The 21417-nt window shown below is 41.2% G+C and overlaps 1 protein-coding gene across 6 annotated transcripts in view; it reads right to left on the bottom strand.

Moving 5' to 3' along the window:
* The window catches only part of NCOA2 (nuclear receptor coactivator 2), a 305109-nt gene that overhangs the window by 56880 nt on the left and 226812 nt on the right, over positions 1–21417 (bottom strand). For all 6 annotated transcript variants that reach the window (XM_044245473.1, XM_044245474.1, XM_044245472.1 and 3 more), the window contains 2 exons: positions 5734–5837; positions 1306–1483 (listed from right to left, as the gene is read on the bottom strand). In XM_044245473.1, coding sequence (XP_044101408.1) covers positions 1306–1483; positions 5734–5837 — 282 coding nt within the window. The remainder of the gene's footprint in view (positions 1–1305; positions 1484–5733; positions 5838–21417) is intronic.

Raw genomic sequence — 21417 nt, 5'->3', positions numbered from 1 at the left:
TTCTTCCGCCATCGGTATTCTTAAAAGCTTATTTACATAATGGATACTACAAAGAGAAAAATCAAAGAAGAAAGAAAAAAAGAGTTCTTATTAACTCAGGTAATAAGTAATTTTTAAAATATAAAAGAAGTACAGTATAAAGTCAGGAAAAGAGCTCTTTAGACAAGTGAATTAATAATAGTGAATTAATAAGTACAGGTCCTTTGAGGAAGTCATCAAATTACTGAAGAGATCTGAAATATTAGTTACCTGAAGAAATCCCATTTTCTTGTTCATTTACTACAGAATATAATAAAAGAATCTCACATGAATATTCATATGTTTTGTCTTACTGTTGCAGTCACTTTGAACAAAGGGTTATCCTGCCAAGGAAAAGCTAGCCCTCATGGAATTCAAAAAGGGCCTTCTCCTATTTACTGTGGTAACAATAAGACCAGCTAATAGAAACCGTTTGGAAAAAAAAGAACAGAAATACTTGCTAACTCAGGACTTGACCTTATTCTGTACTAAAATATGCACTTCCTTTTATCTGTGAAGATGTTCTTAGCATCATCAGTCGAAGTGAGAATATTAAAAAAAGAACCACTTAGTAAGTGGGAACAGCAATACTCTGGAGCAGCAAGGAAGGTGGGCCCACGCTGTGAACCACCCACTTGAAACCGTGGCCCTCGAGACTCCTAGACACCCTTGGAGAGTATCTTTAGAGAGAAAGGAATTCGGCGCTGTGGACCAGGGAGAGTGGGTAAGGAGGCAGAGCCACCAAAGCATCTGGAATATGGAAGAGCCCACTCAGGGCTACCGGCCCGACAGCATCTGACCCTCCATGTGCCACTTATTCCTTAATGTCATGGCCTCAGGATACTGGAGGCACCCAGACACAGACTCTCTTCATTAGCAGCACTCAAAATTTTGTTTTTCTCAAGTCCAATCTCAAACTTCTCATGACCTTCTACTTCTTAGAACCAAGGAGCACAAGCCCAATCAGAGGCGGCTGGCCCTGCACAGAATGGGGGGGGCAGTGTGGCACCCCCTTAAAAAACAATGAAACAAACCCCATGAAAACAGTTGCCACAGGAGTCCCTTCCATCTGAACTATTTTCATGTACTTTAAATAGAGGATCAAAACAATCTTTCCTTCAAGATCACTATCTGCAGATGTCCTCTTCTCCACGACTTTGAAGCTTAGTTAATACAAGCCTCTCTGAAGAACTACCCAGTTACCCTTATCCCCAACTGACATACCACCCAGTTCTATGTGACCCCCTCCAACCATGGGGGAGGAGGGAGCAGCAGATAAGCATTTACCTATAGACTTTGGCAGCAGGTTTTTGACAAATTCAGTGTGGTCCCCAACATGCAGGATGCTATATACACTTTTGTTCATCAGCTCTTCTTGGTTATACCTTAGGTATTGTGTCACGTTCTCTGAAACAAATACAACGTTGCCTTCCAGGTTCACTACAAAGAAGAACCCATCAAGGGCCTAAGGGAAAAGGCACAAACCATGTTAGAAAGGACACAAGAGAAAAATCATATCCAGCTGTTAAGAAGGGATGATCCCCTTAAGGGAAAGGGTGGAATTCACACATGGACAAAAAAGAGATTTCTCTCTCTCTCGCCCCTCTCCTAGTTTTGGGGAACAATGAATACATTTTCGCGTGGTGAAATTGTTACGTCTTAGTAAGTGGGAGAGAGCCTAGATCAGGGATTCTTCTCGCAAACTAAATGACAAATATTAACTCTGTTATGTTATCAGGAGATAACTACTGCCATGTAAGTGCAGGCATTTATCTGTATTTTCCAAATTATACTGATGGACTCCACCTGGCCATGGACAACGCTTACGTTACAAACCCAGTACAAAGCGATTATGTTCTACCCATTTCTCACGTGACACAATGGGAGGAAAGGGTCATCAACAATTTTCCTTCAGTTTAAGGATTAAGAAACCCCAAACTTTGCTACCTTTAAAGCTGCCAGGGTTTAAATGAAAAGAACTGCAGGTGTTCTCAAACATCAATCCTTTATTGTTTAGGGGAAGGGTCTGGGAAGTAAGTATCTCTCCGATAATGGCAATGGGGACCGCACGCTGAGACATTAGACTCTGAAGACTGGAAGGGGACTTGAGGTTTTGGTTTTTGACAGTGAGAACTGGAAACTTAACGAACTGTGCCCTTCTCTATGACTTGTTCCCTACTCATGGAGATGCAGGTCCCTAACCACCTAGATAACATTAACACTTTCCTGCCATGTGGCTTGGCCCCACCCACTCCTCCTTGCTGTCATTCCAATCTAGATTAGGGCAGGACAGAAAGACTCTAGGATCATTTCAGGAAATCAAGATAATGAGAGTAACTACCGAGCATGTTTACTGTGCCCAAACATATCGGGTCATTTGAATTTTTACAACTCTGGAAGGAATGTGCTACCTTCTTCAATCAGCAGAGGAGGAAGAAACTGAGGCTCTAAGAGGGGCAGTGGTTTATATAAGCTTTTCCGACTCAGTCAGTGGCAGAGCTGGAATCTGAATCCAGGGGGACTCAAAAGCTCTGGCTTGCGATTACTCTGCAGCAGAGTTCTACTTCAGTGTTTGCCCCAAATCTTTTCCTATCATGTTCACCTTGGTGATACGGCAGTTGAGAGTTTAGTGAGTTTCTCTTTGTGACTCCTCCTTTTCCTTTTGGGTCTGTGCTTGTCAGAGCCCTGTTTTACAGATTAGGTGAGCGATCAAGACTACAGAAGGCTGGGGCACCTGGGTGGCTCCGTGGGTTAAGCCTCTGCCTTCGAATCAGGTCATGATCTCAGGGCCCTGGGATGGAGCCCCGCATCGGGCTCTCTGCTCAGCAGGGAGCCTGCTTCCCCCCCGCCTGTTGCTCTGCCTACTTGTGATCTCGCTCTGTCAAATAAATAAATAAAATCTTAAAAAAAAAAAAAAAAAGACTACAGAAGGCCTGATACCGATCAGGCACACCTTGACATAGGGCCTCCTGGTCTACCCAGCTTGTGTCACACAGCTTCCCTGTGCTATGTGTTTACTATTGTTTTTAACATGAATGTTACATGTACATATTGACATGACAATGTATATGGCTGGGGCAAGAAGTATTTACTTTTATCCTAGTTTGCTTTTTCCTTAAGTTATTACTTAACAGGCCCCTATTTTGTGAGCTTTCTTTGAATATATTCCATCTTTAATTCTATTTTCATCACAAAACTAAGTGCTCTCTCAAATTAGAAATGACCATAAGGCACCAGTGAATAGCTCTTAAAAAAAAAAAAAAAAAGTAACACCATTCAATTTTAAGTCTTTCTGAAATATTCTGTCAGGTTTTACCAATGGTGTGAACGATGTGCAGGGCAAAGCAAGACTGTATGTAAATGGCCTTCCACAACAGGTTGGCAGCAACCCTTGAAAGCCTCGTGTGAGTAAGCGCATGCGGGTGTATGTCTGTGAAGGGGGAAAGGAAGGAAGTCAGTTGATGAGTTATGTGCCACGTGTCTTTCTAAACTAACTGCTTCAGATATACATTCGCAGGGATTTTCGTAATTATATTACCTATAGCTCCCTTTTGAAAATGCAGAGAGCTCCCCACTGCTTTGCACCATGACAAAAAGACTGATTTATAGCATAGTATGACTGAAAGATGAAAGTGTTTCATCTTATAAGACTGTGTTTTTTAAAGCACACTGTGATATGCTCTGATGAAAAAAACTGACATTTGGTTTTGTTGCCTAGCAACCACTATGCTATGATGTAAGCATGAGTGTGCATCTATGCCTAGGAACAGCTCAGCGAGAACAAGTTTTCCCTGTTTAAATTATTCCATGTAAACAGGGATAAAGACTTCAAACCTTAAGTCACTAGATTTGAGCATTAACCCTCTAACCTATTCAGCACCGAAGTCCTGCCACAGAAGTCCTTGCCACTGAATTCTCAGAAGACTATTTTTAAAAAAATTTATTTATTTGACAGACAGAGATCACAAGTAGGCAGAGAGGCAGGCAGAAAGAGAGGGGAAAGCAGGCTCCCTGCTGAGCAGAGAGCCCGATGCGGGGCTCTATCCCAGGACCCTGGGATCATGATCTGAGCTGAAGGCAGAGGCTTTAACCCACTTGAGCCACCCAGGCACCCCAGAAGACTATTTTTAAACAGTAAAAATGCTGGTCTGATTTTGTGAGAGAAGGCCCACTGATACCCAGCAGTCTGATTTCTATAATCAATGAACTTGCTCTCAGAGGGCCTGAATCATAGTCTTGTGGTTACTCCAAACATGCCTTTTTAGAAGTCTCAATAATCTTTTCAGGAGTTTCCACCCTACTGTAATCTTTCCCCATATAGGGAACCAATGCAGACATCTGGGAATTTCCTAATAAGTTAATAATTTAGATTACCATAATTTCCAAAGCAGTTTTGTTTATAATTAAAAATTTTTTCACAGAAACCTATCTATTCTCATCTAATTCTAAATAGTCCACCTGGTTAGAGTTCTCTGATCTGCTTCTTAGAACCAAGCAGGAAGTAGCACTCTGGCTTTCCTTGTTGACTCTGGAAAATCAGGTTCAGTGTGTTTTTGCTTTTTCCCTGAAAACTGTACTTGGATACTGTCAAGCTAGTGACTCAAGAGGAATAAACAAGGGACAACACAGGGTCATTTAAAGTCTTTTGGCTAGCAGGGCCAGGGTCAAGAATCTTGTCATTTCTAAATACAAAGACTGGGTCAGACGATTTTTTATTTTTTCTGTGTCCCCCCACCCCACCTTCCAAGAGTAGGATAAATTTTCACAGAATGATATTCTCTAAAAATAAAGATCATCACATGTACCAACTGAAAGAAAGGGGGCAATTATTGGTAATTTTTGCTTTAAAAATCCTACTTTCTCCTATACGGGCAGCTATTGCCACGAGGTTAAGTGATTCTACGTGACGATGCCATCCAGCTTGCGGCCATGCGGTAATTTTCAATCTCATCATATCATCGGCAGAGTAAATTATCCTGAGATCTGATATAATTTATGTCTCAGGGCTCCTCTGCTTCTTGTTATATATTCACCGACATTTTTTCCCCTCATCTTCCCATAGCCTACATCTTGAATTTTAATTTCGGAATAGGTACAGCAAAGCACTTGGTGTTTAATACTGTACTAGCTAATAAAAGAGGACAACGAGATTTCACAAATCCTAGACAGGAGTCTGGTCATAAAACTTCTGAAAGTTAATAAAGAACAGGGAGTTAAGACCAACCACTACACTTGTGATGCTTACCTGAACAGCTCTGCCTATTACTGCCGTTTTCATCTTTATGAGATAAACTAGTCTGAAGCAGCATAAATAAAAAACACAAGCCTCCATCTGGTCCTCGAATTTTAACTGCCTGTATGGACATCCATACATGGCATATGTAAAATCTAAGAATTGGGGGAATATTTCAAATGAAAATTCTATTGCTAAATTTAATAGGACTTGTGAGCATGATTTTCCAAAACAAATGCTTCCTTTGTCAATTTATAATCTCGCTCAGGCAATGCTCTGTTATTACTGGGAAATGTATGTAGGCTGACATCTGGAGCCAGGTACGTATGTACCAGTAAGCTCCAGAAGTCAGCAGTACTTCAAGCTTTACGAGTGAAAACTAAGTGCAGATTGTCCTGAAATTATATCCACCTGAGAAGGGAACATAATAACGTGATGACCAATGGCAGGGTAGGGGCAGAGCCTGAACGAGGGTACGCTACCTCAAGCATCATGGGCCCCAGCGCATCCTTGTCGATGACTCCCTGCCCGGTTGATGACACGTCTGATTTCTGCACTTCGTCTACGTTGGCGGCTGCTGCTTTTTCTGCAATAAACAGAAGTGTGAATTAAATGGCTATGCTTCTTCAAGGACAGAATGACACAGAAACATCGTCACTGTAATGATCTGTAAGATCTCCAGTGCAATCAGCCGGGGCGCTGGAAGAGTTCAAGTCCGTCTACACTGCTGCCGAATGGGAGATGCTCTTGGAAGCAGGAACACAACACCACCTTTTCACCTCCAGAACGTGGGGCTCAGAGACCCTCCCAGGCAGTTGGTAAAATGAGTTTAGTGGTTTCGTGCTAGTCCCCGACAAGCATTTTTTCCTCAACTACAAAACTGTTACACGCTACGGCACAATTAGTCCCTGCTCCGGGGACTTCGCAAACTAGGATAACGAGAGGTCTGTTGTTCAGGATTCAGGAGCATAACCAGAGGTGCATTTGCAGGTATTTCAAGAAGGAAGGAAGGGGAAGTCACTCCTGCTACGGCTGCCCCCACCTGACGTGCTCTCACGTCTGGATGCCTGTACTGCTCCACCTCCTGCCGCGCTCACACAGAAGTATCCTGAAAGAGGGGTCCCAATCCCGTGGAAGGTGCTCACCGATTAATGGAAGAGAGAAGAGGCACCCTTTCAGGCACCGGGAGGGGTTCAGTGCCTGCCCTTTTGTCTAGTACAGACACACACAATACAGGCTCCAGCGTTACAACGTGCAAGGCAGCATTTGGGCCTGGGGGTGAGCCTGGGACAGTGCCCCATCATGGATAATTCTCAGAGAACAAACAGGTGCGTAGTTATTGACATATATGCAAACTCATTATTTTAAGAACATCAAAAAAAGTTTAAAGCTTCACAGATCCATAGCATCAACTTGCGAGAAAACAACACAAAAACAATGTGTCGATTATTTGTACCTGAATAAATTATATCCTTGTTTACACTGCATGTTAGCATTGTAATTAAATGCAAGTAAAGAAAGCTGTAAATCAATTTAGTACTCAGGATCAACCTGCTTTCATGACCTTGGTAAATTTGGCTGTCCCTCCTCCTCCTTTTTTTTTTTTGGTAAAAAAAGATTTTACAGAGTATTCTGAAGATCTGGAAAACTTCACTTGTCCCCGAGAACCTAGAACATAATTAGGAATTATGCAGATCCTCCAAATCTTGCCACTGCCACGTGTACACTCAGTGAGAAAGGGAAGATGACCAGTGTGAGCTCAAGGCTAAGTTCAGCCATTTGGAAGGACAAGCCAGAGGAAGTCATTCCAACTTTTTAAGGCCGTAGAGGACCTGCCTTCTGTACACGATGGGCTGTGACAGGAGAAAACTGGATGACAGGTAAAATAAGCCCTAAAAACTATAAAGTAGTTTACAAATGCAACTTACTACTAGCCTATCTGTGTATGTTAGTTCTTCCTTAGGTAGTAGTTCCAAATGTAGTAACTTCTTTGCACAGCTTATCATAAGGAGACTGTATCTGCTTTTCCAATTACTATATTCTTGGTTCACCTCCTTAGATCTGAGTAATTGTGACATCCCATTAAGAGACACAGGACTTGAGGCGTCTGGGTGGCTCAGTGGCTCGGGCCTCTGACTCTTGATGTCAGCTCAGGCTGTGATCTCAGGGTTGTGAGATGGAGCGCCACACTGGGATACTTGTTCAGTGCAGAGTCTGCTTGAGATTTTCTCTCTCTCTCTTCCCCTCCCCACCCCTAAAACAAATAAATCAATCTTTAAAAGAGAGAGAGAGAGAGATGACTTTTCTGGTAGCCTTTACAACTCAGTAAGTACGTGAGGATCTGTCAGTCTTCATTTAGTTCTCTTCTTGCTGCCTTCCCTAGCTCCTGATGGCTGGGTACCTTACCTCCTGACTCTTTCTGCAGGCTTGGTCTCAGCCCAATTCCTCAGCCTCAATGGGGCAGCAAACACCTCAGGCTTTCCAGACAATTACTGCATATGACCTTCCTCCCCCAAGGCCGTCCCCATTTTCCTAGAATCTTTTTCATTGCCAAATATACTCCACGTACATGCAAACTGGAGCATATACCTTTCTTTTTTCCTACCCTATGCTGGTTCACTCTGTAAGGCTACAGATTTCTCTTCGGTTTCCACTCCCTTTCCTACCCACCAGTCCAGGGACAGAACCGACCTGATCAACTGCAAGTTCATCTAATTTAGCAGCTGGGTACTGTGGAGGTCCCAGCAGGCTTCGGGCCTAAGGATCCTGAGTTTCATTAATATTAAATCTTAAAACTCATAAAATGGATATTATATATTTATGTGGTCTTCCTGTATCCTAATTCATTTTTGTCTTTCGTGTTGCGGCACTGTGAGCGCGATGTGCCGAGAGCCCACAGAAAGAGGCAATCGCAGCCTTTGCTCCGCTTCCTCGCTGTTGGCAGGAGTGCTGTGCTCCCATCAGGAGCCTCTGGTGGCAGCAGCCAGGATTCTCAGACCGGAATGGCGTACATGAGAAGACAGCCTCCCCAGAGAGCAGCTATCAGAGTCTGAGGAATAGAAAGGCTTTCTTTGCATGACATTCTGGTACCTCTTCCTAGGAAGGTACGCAGTCCTCCCCACTACCTGGAGTAATCACAGTCCAGGAAATAGTACTCGATCCCCCTCGGAAGGTAAGTTTCAGGAAGGGGGCAATGTGTCTGCAGCCGCAACGGGCACCATCCCTGTTTCAGAGCAGGTTTTCACTAGGTATTTGGAGGCTCACAGACCAGATGCACGTTGGGCATGTATTCCCAGATATGGAAGAGGCCACTGGAGGTGGGAGTGGGTGGAAAAAGGAATACAGTTCCCCCCTTTAGGCAAAGCAGCCTCCTAAGGGTGCAGGGGGAGGAATGGGACAGATAGGCAGGGTCAGAAATATAGGGAAAGGGTTTCCTGAGGAAATAAAACAGATCAGCTTGCCCTGCCTTACTCAGTAAGTTTCAGGGCATCGGGTGTTCTCGCAGGTCTCCAGTTCTCTCATCCTTCCACTGTTGAAGCTGGCAGTTTTGTTCTTTTTAAAGAATGGACTGATGAATTCAGATTTATGTTGGGGGAAAGTGAGACGTGAAGCACAAGCTACTTACTGATCACAGGGCAATTCGCCTCAACTGCTGACTGCTAGGAAACAGCAGGCTACTTGACATATGAGACTCTGCATTCACCACAGTAAGAAATTCTTGTTTCCTGTGGGGTCTATGATAATGCAATTTTTTGAGCAAAATAAATTAAAAAAAGAAAAACAAAAAAACCAGTATCTGTGATAATCTGTTTCCAAGCCTTTTAAAGGCAGTAGATATACCTTGTGAGATGTTTACACATTTTAAGGATCTGCTCGTCATTCTGAAGACCCAATTTTCCTCAATTCATCCTTGAATATTTTGTGGAATTTAAAAAACAATGTAAGAAAACCCAATCATGCAGGTTTTCCTAAACACTGAGAAACTTCCCTGCTGGGGTGTCCTAACTATTCTAGCAACATGCTCAGACACTGAATTTTGAACTCTTAGCAGAAAATATGTAGAATGAGGACCATAAGTGCACTGCCTTTTATTCTAGAAATCTAAAGATTAGATGAAATTTAAGATAAAAGCCTAAAAACTACAGATCAGATGAAATTTAAGAGAAGAGCCTAAAATTTAAAGGAGAGAATTCAGATCTGACAAAACATGTGTTTGGATAAAAACAATGATTCTCTTGAAAAATTACTGGTGATGGTAAGACATGCCATTTTTTTCTCTTTATCACATTCAACTGATAAATCTTTCAGAGAAGAAAAGCCGCTAACAGGAAGTCCCAGAGACTGAGTGTCCGCCATGAGGAAACCATCCAGGAACAATGGGATCTGTTCAGCAGTCTCTCCGTCTCTGCGTCCCATGCCTCGCTGTGCATGTGGTGCGAGTGGAGTGACTACTCCTGGTCAGCTGAGAGATTCAATCTAGCTGGGAGGGTAAAACAATTACAATTGAACTAAATGAGAGTAAGGCAGGGATAATTGCAAGGAACTAACTTAAAGTTCAAAGAAGAGATAAAAATCGCTGGATGTAGCTGAAAATACTTCACGTACGTTGTATCTGGGTTGGACTCGGCAGGATAAGCAAGTGGATGGCAGAACTAAGAGCCTAAGAGGGAAACCGGTGGGAATGGACATGTGGCATCTGGCTCTGAGAAAATGTCAGCCTGGCCTCTGAAAACCAATGCTAAGCTAAGGAACGTTGGCAAAAAGTTTGTCTAAGCTGGAATTCAAGGAATCCCTGACTAAAAATGAAAACAACACAAATTTCACAAGATCAACTTGAAAATTCTATTAGAAGAACATACGCTTTGAAAAAAAACTCTAAATGAGTCTACTGATTATTTGCAAGAGAATGTTGCAATATTTACACGATACATTTGTGTAAGTAAGGGAATGGGAAATTTCCACTATTCAGAGAGTAAATATGAAATAGAGACAAAGGGTAAAGAATCTGGGGCTTTTCACTCCTGTCCTCACTAAATGTTTGCATTGTATGCATTTCCAACTCATCTGTCATCTAGTATTCAATTCTGCATTGAATTTGTGCTTTCATCATTCCTCAATATTAAAGAGAATAAAATCAATAATACAAAATGATAGAAAACATGCAGAAGTATGGCTTTACCAATGTAAGTGAAATCTAAATTAAACTGGCCATGAATTTTTGTTTTTGGGTCCTTTTCATGAGGTAATTACTAGTTCTGTTCAACGTTCAGCTGAACCTTGAAATTAAATACGAGGAAGGAAAGGACTCTAGTGAGAGATACATTATTATGATAACTGGACATATACTGGTATCCTGATGGAACCTTTCAGTAATTAGTATGCTATTTTTAAGGGCCAGATATAAATAAGCTTAAATCCTTAGATACATTTATACCCCCGTAAGTACAGCATTACTATACCAAAACACACTATTTAATATTTTTAAATTAGGCAGTTTTCTCAGTGGTCACAAATTATATTTACTTTTCTATATTTTGCATCCATTAGCCATAAAAATACATTCTGTTACAAAAATATCCTTCAGTAAACTCGAGAGTAGAAGGATGTCCTGGAGTTTCATATGGTCAAACCTTATGAAACCTCATTATTATAGATGGAACTCTTAAATCGGAAAAAGGGATGATAAAATTTAATTTTCAGAGCCTACAGAAAGATTTCTCCTTCATGCCTTGACTTCTATTTCTTTCTGCTGCACTTTCAGCATTAAAGTTATTCTTTTTAGATAAAGAATATGGCCTAAGAGAGTAACAATAAAAATAATAATGTTCTTCCTTTCTTCCTCACTCCCCCCAAAGATAAAAATGCCATAAAACAACTATGATCTTTTTAATAGCACAGTTTTACAAATGCAAAACCCTGATGAGAGACTGTCCGAGGATGCCTCTGTAATCTTTCTCTGAGCGTCCCTTCCCTCCGGGTGGCTGCTTCGAGAGCAATCCCGTCCAGTTCCTTCCTCCATTTGCCTGCACTCCAGAAATCCAATACCAATTAATTAGATTTCCAGTTTCAAAGCAAAGAACAAAACCCCATCTCTTCAGGGACTGCGTTAGGATGAGTCATACCACAAACTGAGGGAAAATCATTAATATTATATTCCATATGCTTTTCTTTACAAGTAATTATTGTTCATGTTGTCTCTTAGAACAAAAGGAAAAGTGACTAGGGAAGCATTTGATCTCCAGAAAGTTACGTGATTTAAAAATACAGATAGTTTTTGAAGCAACTCGATTAAGTTGCTCTTTATCACTGGCATCTACAGACACAAATTTGAAAGTAAAATTTAAGTTTCTGGTGAGAATAGCAACAAATCAGAAGCTGTGATCCTAGCAAAACATGTATTTATCTCAAAAAAAAATAAATAAAACAACAACAAACTACAATTAGCTATTTTTAAATTAGGGGGTGGTAATTTTTAAAAAAGATCCTTATATGTTCTTTTAAAACATCACTTACTGATTTTTGGTAACATCAGGAGTCTTGTCTATTTGTTTATTAGGCAACTGAACCAAGAACATACATTCCAAAATTCTTCCCAGAAACCATCAGCAGAACAGAGTGCTATCTCCTCGCAGGGATGGCAGTCTTGGCTCAAGGGACAGCCACATAATTGCTGAAAGCCCAGCAGCGGCGGTGGCAACCACCACTGATGAAGTCTTAGAACCCTATAAGCCCACTGGGGAGGACAGGATGATGTGGCCGTTAGGGAAGAGGTTTATACTCTTCTTCATGGTTTTTTTTAACCATCTGAAGAGACTGGAAAACTTGTGGAAATTAGTCTATCTTTAAGAAGTCAGAATTCAAACAAATATCAATTATTCACTCTGTAAAAATACATCAGCGAAAAGGTAATCACAGGGTCTTTACATGTATGTAGAAAAATGTCAGCTCTGCCCAGGTTCTGATGCCTCTCACATGTGAAGCCAAGCAGCAGTTTAAAAGTTACTTGGATGTTGGGTCAAGCACGAGGATAGTTGCTTTTACCGAAGCAGTGTTATTTAAAGTATTAGAATCTTTGACTAGATGGGAACCTGATACTTTATGCGGATTTTATAATTAATTCCACTGCTTCAAAATGAGTAAAATCACTCACCCAGAAACTATCAATTTTTCAGCAGACTGACGTCAAACACAAGTCTAATCACCTCCACAACAAATTTTAAGACTCTAGTGGGAATAGATCCACAATTTTCATCTTTTCTTGCATTTAGGAGCTGGACGACTTCAGGTGAAGCAACCGTCAAACCCGGCACAGTGAGGCACACGTGCAGCCAAGTCACTGAGACAATGACAGGCAATTTCTGGCCCAGCGCTGGAGATTAAATATTACGGGGAAAGTTATGGAGCATCTCAAAGGTTCTAGAAGGTAAAACCAGAGAATTATGCATCTGCACCAACTAAAATTAGAAAAGCTGCCATATGGCTCTGTGAAGCCAGCAGCACATTCTTATTCATTAGGAAGCATTCTGCTAACATAAAAACACAAGGCCCTTCCTGCGCTCTCCAAATGTGTTTATCTTTTCAACATTAATGCACTATATATCATCGAGCTGCTGAGAGCTCCTGCCGTGCATATTAAAACCACGCAGCTGCACTTTCTTTAGGAGTGGGAGGGACCTCAGCCCCGAGTCGCCTCCCTCTTTCTGACATTGAGATTCTTGCTAACATACCACGGTTTCTCTTTGGTGTGAAGAAACAGCAACATGAGCCAATCTCAAGGCTAACTCTACCGGGCCACCCCCCATCCCCCCCAACCCCTTCCGGTTCTGCGGCAGAGAAGGCGACATGCTTGGGTTTGTCTTCACCAATGGTATGGGCACGGCTACTTAAATTGAAGCGACAATCATGCCACAAGTTTGGAATGTAAAGGCCCTACTTTTAAAATTAATGTACTACGCTTATCAAGAGAAGACAGTAACCAGCCCAGTCTCTAGGTATTAACTAATAAAAAGACAAGACTTTTGTTTTGAAGAACGTTCTTTATCATTGAATGTGCCATCCCTAGTACAGAATTCTATTTAGTCCCCACTTCACCTATAACTTATCAACATGGAATGCTCTGTGAGGTAAAATAGACCATGGACAGGGCGCCTGGGTGGCTCAGTGGTTAAGTATCTGCCTTTGGCTCAGGTTGTGGTCCCAGGTTCCTTTGATCAAGCCCCACATCAGGCTCCCTGCTGTGTGGGAAGCCTGCTGCTCGCTCTCTCTCTCACTGTGTCTCTGTCAAATAAATAAATAATACCTTAAAAAAAAAAAAAGACAACCGTGGACAGTCTCTCGCAGTTAAGATATGTGAGTATATGACAATTTGTTCAAAATATCTTTCTTTTACACAGTCTAAATATACCTGTGCTGTGTGTAACCTCGGAACTAAGTCAGAATACCAAAAGCAGCATTCCCCAAAGACCAAACTATACAAATGTTTTATTTCTTTCAGATATACACATTAACTCAAGCAAGGCCAACAAAATTACATTATAGGAGCACTTAATAAAGTTTCTGATAAAGAGGTTAAAATATGGAAAGATTTTGGTCTAAGAAGTGTAAATATTTTCTCTCCCAAATCACTATTCTGTTTATTGGCATAGATACTAACATCATCTCCCAATATTCCTACCTTACACTCTAGCAATTATTTATCACCCCAAATGCATCATACTGTTTCCAGATTTCAAGCATTTTCTCGGACCGTTCCATTTGCACAGATGTCCTTTCAACCATTCTAAGACCCCATCACTGTTCCAGAAGCTCATTACAGTCAAGTGAGGGCCTTCCCCTGTGTTTCTGCAATGCCCTGTGCCCATTCCCCTAAAAATCCACATTCAATGACCTAGTGCTTTGAAATGCTTGATCTGTTTACTGCTCTGTCCCTTTCATGGCACTGGTGGCCCCTTGGCTACAAGAAAGGTCTTTGTGTTCACTGCCTGGCATCTAGTGGGTGCTCAGTAACATGGGTGTTAATACTGGACAGTTCTACAGCTGTAACTGAAATTCAGTATAGCCAGGATCTAAAAATCACAAATGTCTCCTTAGAGAGATCTGTCCTGAAGATTCTTACTGTACATCTGACATAATGGAGATTTCTTTTAAGACTCTGATTTTTGGGGTAAATACCCAGTAGTGCAATTGCAGGGTCATAGGGAAGCCCTATGTTTAATGTCTTAAGGAATCTCCACACTGTTTTCCTAAGTGGCTGCACCAACTTGCATTCCCACCAACAGTGTAAGAGGATTCCCCTTTCTCCACATCCTCTCCAACACTTGTTGTTTACTGTCTTGTTAATTTTGGCCATTCTAACTGGTGTAAGGTGATATATCAATGTGGTTTTGACTTGAATCTTCCTGATGGCTAATGATGATGAACACATTTTCATGTATCTGTTAGCCATTTGTATGTCTTCTTTGGAGAAGTATCTGTTTATGTCTTCTGCCCATTTTCTTTTTTTTTAAAGACTTTATTTATTTATTTGACAGAGAGAGATCACAAGTAGGCAGAGAGGCAGGCAGAGAGAGAGAGGAGGAAGCAGGCTCCCCATCGAGCAGAGAGCCCGATGCGGGACTCGATCCCAGGACCCTGGGATCATGACCTGAGCCAAAGGCAGCGGCCCAACCCACTGAGCCACATTCGCAAGTGATAGTACAGACAAAGGGCTGTTATCAAGATCTATAAAGAACTCCTCAAACTCAACACACACAAAATGGATAATCACGTCATTTTTTGATTTCCATTTTGTTTATCCATTTCCATTTTGATTATCCATTTTGTGTGTGTTGAGTTTGAGGAGTTCTTTATAGATCTTGGATAACAGCCCTTTGTCTGTACTATCACTTGCAAATATCTTCTCCCATTCCGTGGGTTGCCTGTTTGTTTTGTTGACTGTTTCCTTTGCTGTGCAGAAGGTTTTGATCTTGATGAAGTCCCAAAAGTTCATTTTCGCTTTTGTTTCCTTTGCCTTGGGAGACATATCTTGAAAGAAGTTGCTGTGGCCGATGTCTAAGAGGTTACTGCCTATGTTCTCCTCTAGGATTTTGAGATTCCTGCCTCACATTGAGGTCTTTTATCCAGTTCGAGTTTATCTTTGTGTATGGTATAAGAGAATGGTCGAGTTTTCTACACATAACTGTCCAATTTTCCCAGCACCATTTATTCAAGTATTTATTGCACTATTGGTATTTACCCCAAAGATACAGATGTAGTGAAAAGAAGGGCCATCTGTGCCCCAATGTTTATAGCAGCAATGGCCACAGTCACCAAACTGTGGAAAGAACCAAGATGCCCTTCAATGGATGAACAGATAAAGAAGACATGGTCCATATACATACAATGGAGTATTATTTGTCCATCAGAAAGGATGAATACCCAAATTTATATCAACATGGACAGGACTGGAAGAGACTATGCTGAGTGAAATTAGTCAAGCAGAGAGACTCAATTATATGGTTTCGCTTATTTGTGGAGCATAAGGAATAACATGGAGGACATGGGGAGACGGAGAGGAGAAGTGAGTTGGGGGAAATTGGAGGGGGACACAAACCATGAGAGACTGTGGACTCTGAGAAACAAACTGAGGGTTTTGGAGGGGAGGATGGTGGGAGGTTGGGTGAGCCTGTGGTGGGTATCATGGAGTGCACATACTGCATGGAGCAATGGAGGGGGAGGTCACCACCTGAGGCAGGAAGGCCATCTAGAAAGAGGAAGGACTGAAATTCCTGGATAGGCTGGTAAGGTTCTTTTCTCATCAAATCTGCTCACTAGGTGGGCTAACATAACATTTATGGCCATAATGATGTCCAACAGAAGCACAGAGAAGGAAGGGAGAGGGCGGGGATGAAGGAAAGGAAGGAGGATTGGTTCCTGCTTCCCATGATCCCTTGCTGCTGACCCTGCCACGAATCCTTCCTGCCTTCCCACTGCTCACAGGGCTTCAGTCTCAAGTCTCTGCTTCACCTCAGTGGTGGATCTTCAGGGACTAAAAGGCATCCCAGGACCTGACCTTCATTTGTCACTCTTCCCCGCCCAGACGTCCTCTGTGTGCCCCCCCTCCCTTTCACTGACATGCATTTTGTTCTTGGATTCATTTTATGTTCTCCACGTAAGACCTGCTAGCTTTTCTCTTTGTATGTTTTTCTCCCATCTGGCTATTTGTTCCTTCCAGTTTTTCTCTACAGACGCAGGACCTGATGCCTGGGCCTCCTAGAGAGACTGTGACAGCTAGTTGTAGAGATATTTCTCTCTTTTCCCTCCACCGACTGTGATTCTAACAATACCATAGGGAAGCTGAAATTCCTGGTTTCATTTTGCCTACTACCATTTATCCCCTCACTTGCAGTCTCTGCTTGAGCAATCACGGGAGGGCCTCACGAGCTTACCTTTTTTTTTTTTAAAACAGGTGTTCCCAATTTAAGGCACACCTAATGCAAGAAGCTGATAATAGAACATAGAATCATCCAATTTAGAGACCTAAAACATTAAATTATGCTAAATCATCTCATCCTAGTAGAGAAAGCAAAGCACTGATAACAATGCGAGAACTCCGCATAAATATATGTAGCATTGTGGCTCTGGCCAACCACAGGAGGCGGGGGGAGTTGGAGCTGAGGGGAGGGCACGCTATCAAGGGATCAAGCCCTGAGGATTCACGAGAACTGTAAGGTGAACACAGGGTCCATGGCAAGAGCTCCCTGTGGACAGGGCCCAGAGAGGACCAGCATACACAGTGCCCACTCCCAGGGTCAGGAGGCCCCCAAGGGCCCAACTCTAGAGGTGGGCTCCAGAAAATTCTACCATCTGTGACCACCAAACTCTCCTGTGGGTGAAAATCTCTAGTAGCTAAAAACAAGGTTCCTTCCAGATCAACTCTCCAGGCTAATTAGGACATAAATAAACACAAGGTAATTCCTATGTGAATGTTTAAGGAAGAAGAGAAGAGACTATGGGAAGGAAAAAATGAAACAAGATGGAGCGGGGAGGGAGACAAACCGTAAGAGACTCTTTATTTTATTTTTATTTTATTTTATTTTATTTTTCCAATTTATTTATTTTCAGAAAAACAGTATTCATTATTTTTTCACCACACCCAGTGCTCCATGCAAGCCTCTTAATCTCAGGAAACAAACAGAGGGTTGCTGGGGGGTGGAGGGGGAGGGAATGGGTGGCTGGATGATGGACATTGGGGAGGGTATGTGCTTTGGGGAGTGCCGTGAATTGTGTAAGGCTGATGATTCAAAGATCTGTACCCCTGAAGCAAATACTACATTATACGTAAAGAAAAAATAAAGTAGGTCTCGTCTCAAGCATTTTAGGCATTTGAACAATCAACACAGGTCAAGTTTACCATTTCTCGTGAACCTGAAACCATCAGCACTGGTTGTTTCAATAATAGTCTCTGTGTTTGCTTATGCTCTCCCTGGTTCAAAAAGATAGTTTCTGCTTTAGGTTTTTTTCTTTCTTCTTCTTCTTCTTTTAACTTATTAGGAGCTATGCATGGAAGTGAAGCTACCTAACAATTAAAAAAAGTACAACACAAATAGAAAAACCTGTAAAAATTTTACATACTCATTTCAGAGAAAGCCAGCTCGGGAAAGTAACCAAGTTCATTCTCCAGGACATCAGGCAGAAAGGAAGGAGTAAAAGTGAAAAGTGTGCAGTTGTGGGTCTAAGAAGAACTTAACTGTCAGGAGATCTATGTTCTCCAGAACAGGACTTTTGTGGAAGAAATGACACAAAGAATCATTTTTATCTCATACAGAAACAGAACATTAATCTATTATATTATATAGGCTTGAAATGCTTTTGGTTGGAACTCATTACATACAAAAGTGTGAGTATCCCTCTCCTCACAATGAATCTCGAACCGGTCCTGGTCTGATGGACTTGGGCTACACAGTGAGGTGGCGCGGCCATCAGTGCTAACCATGTCAAGAGGGTCCAGAGAGGGGCAGAGCCGTTAGGAATGACTCATCCTTAGTGCTAAGGTCACCAGGGCCCTCACACAGGCTACAGCTGTCACCTTAGAATGGCATTTAAAACTGTCTGGACCAAATGTGAAATTTGGTAAAAGCCTGGTAAAATAAAGGGTCTGACTTGTTTTGAAGGCCAAAGAGAGGTTGCTTCAGAATTTTTTTAAAGCAAGGTTTGCCTACCCAACAGAGAGAAACCAGATTTGTATTTGTACATTTTCAATACACGCACCCGAACTTTGTCTGATTGTGGAGAAGGATCACTGTATTTAGATTAACAAATTAGGCAGAAAGGGGGAAAAAAAGGACTGGGAAGCATTTAGGAAATAATTCCAAAGTAGATCTTCCTAATTCCTAAAATAATGAGGTTTCATTATCAGTATCCTAAGTTCAAAAGACATTCTAGAAAAAGAGTTCCTGTCAAATATCCATCCAATACCACGTTTCATAATGACAATGGGAGGAGATTTAAACACATCTTTCAAGTGACCCTTTAAATACTCTATGGGAGTGGCAGTGAATCATCAACTAACCTTCCACAACTAAAGCAGTAGGCAATTAAAAAGAAAACCGGGATCAGCTTCACTCAGACACTAGGAGTAGGAGCAGTAGGAGCCGACACGAGGCCCTTAGAAACTGCTGACAGCTGTATGTATCAAAGCTCAGCGAAAGTAGGGACAAGAGTGATCACAATTAGTATGAGGAAGTTAAAGCAAAATAAAAAAAGGCTGACATTACAAAGACTCCTAAACTTGGGTATCCGTTTCTAAAAGGAAATCCTTTCCTTTCTTCATGTATAGTCCTATACTCTCCAGCAAATTTTTTGTCTGTTTTATTTCTCCAGCAAAATTTTTAAGTTAAGGGGGAATATAGGATACCTCCTCAGCAATTCCATAATTCTCTTAGATTTTGTATCTGTTAAGTGCTCTCTCAGATACAAAGACTATTTAAGCTGTCAAATCCACTTGTAAGAAATTATCTTATTTAAAGTCTGACGTTTTTGTTCTCCAATAGAAGTTATGGAAAAGTTGAAGCCACAACTGAGAGACTTACAAATGAGTACAAGGCTACCCAATGGATAAGTCAAAAAGAAAAATCCTCAGGGGGTTAATTTTGATCCTCCATGTAGACCACAGAATATATAAAAATTAACTATCTAATTATGTCTGAAAAAAGACGTAATAGTGATTAAGTTACTTCCTATCAAGTTAACTGGTTTAAATTAGCTTAAGAGTACAATTTTGTTTTACATACATTAGCCATGAGATAAGTTTCCCCACCATTCTTAAACTCTTCAAATAATGACATAAAATCTTCAGCAAACTTATTCTTCCTATTTTCAATTTTAATGATCTGCCTTAAGCTTCCACATGCTAGATGGTTTAGAATGATGTTGTCATCAACTCTTCAGAAACGTTCTACCCAATGGCATTTTGGACCAGGTTTAGCTCCAACACAGATGGGCAGGTTGAATTCCAGAAACCCGTTTTTGGAAATCCTGCCTGCCAGGTGATGGCTTATCATGGAGCAGATGAAGCGGCAGAAGATGACAGACATGACAAGTGGGCAGGTCCAGGTTTGAGAGCCACGGCAAGAGCAGAGGTAGTCGTTCCCCTGTAGACGTAGAGTCTGGACAGGGAGATGATGCTGTATTCTTGCTAAGTAATTTAGCTGCCTCCCAAGTCTACAGTCTTAGATTTGCTTCTTCAAAATATAGTTTATTTTTTATTTTATCAATGGACATTGGGCTTCCCAGAGACTAGAAATGGTAGCAGTTGTCAGCTCTGTATTGCCAAGGAAAATATTTGGCTGCATATAGGGTTTCCTGAGAGCAAGTCAGTACACGACCTCAATCTTTTCCAAGCTTATCATAATGCTGTAAGGCTGTGCTGATTCAGCAAAGCAATCTATAATCGCTTGCAAAATGCCCCTGCCTCCCAGGGATGTTATGAAGCTTAATAAGATAATGCATGAGAAGCACTCTAAGCTCCACAGAAGAAAGGCGCTAAGCAGTAATATTCTGCATTTATAATTACAAGCAGTCTCACAAAGCAAGAATCCAATAAACTTGTCCACAAATTACAAATAAAAACGACTTTAAATAATTTAACATAAATAATTGTATAACAAAGGAAAATGTGCAATCATTCATCTTTAAAAAGCAGAATGGACACACTTCATAAGGCAAAGTCAAAATGAAAAAAGAGAACTAGACATGTTTCTACTAAAAGAAAATTACATTCTGTTGTGGTAAAACAGAAACTGAATCAGAAACTTGGAAGAGTATATTTTACTGACGTTATCTTGAGACACTGCTATTAATGAACTAAATTTAGTATCATTTCTATAGTTTTTCTCCCAATAAATTTGTAAAAATCAAAGTCAGTATTAACAGTAGTAATTTCTTTAGTTATCAGTAACACTTAAAATATAAATTTTAACTCTCATTGGGATAAAACCTGAGTATTTTACCAAGTGTAAATTAAGAAAAAAACTTTTTTTAATTAAAAAAAACATTAAGACAATGCTGCCCCCCCCCAGCACATCTCCTAGATGGCAAATACTTGTTTCTTGTTCTCTGGCCAAGCCCAAGCGGCAAGTCTGCTTTAATTAGGGTGTCCACAAAAGATCAGGCCCAGGCTGAGCCAGCATCACCAGGTTCTTTGGTGCCACTATCTTTCTTGGATTGTAAGTGGGGCCCTTTTGGTACCTGTGATCATTTCAGGCCATCTTCCTGGAATCTCAGAAGATCTTTTTTCCCTGTTTACCCTCTGTTCCTCCACAACACTGCCATAATATAACTTACTGCATCATATGGAAATCATCTGATTTGATCTGGACCCCCTCACACTGTTGAGTCCTTCAGCCAGAAATTTTATTTTTCATTTTTGCATCCCCATCTTCAACTGCAATCTCTGACCCACACAGATACAATCAATAAGCTTGAGTGGAACTGATCCCCCCCTCTGAAGAAGGCAATGGAATGAATCCCTCAAGTGGTCTGGTTTTCTTTCACTTAATACGAAAATCAGTCTGTACAGAATCAACTCTGAGCACACAGAGAGAACTAAGTGATTTCACTTTCTATTTTTTATTTGTTTTCAGAAAGGTAGTATTTCATGTTTTAATTAATTAATTTATTTATTTATT

This window comes from Neovison vison, chromosome 4 (genome assembly GCF_020171115.1).
Source record: "Neovison vison isolate M4711 chromosome 4, ASM_NN_V1, whole genome shotgun sequence".
Lineage (NCBI taxonomy): Eukaryota > Metazoa > Chordata > Mammalia > Carnivora > Mustelidae > Neogale > Neogale vison.
This window is presented reverse-complemented; position numbering and strand designations above follow the sequence as displayed.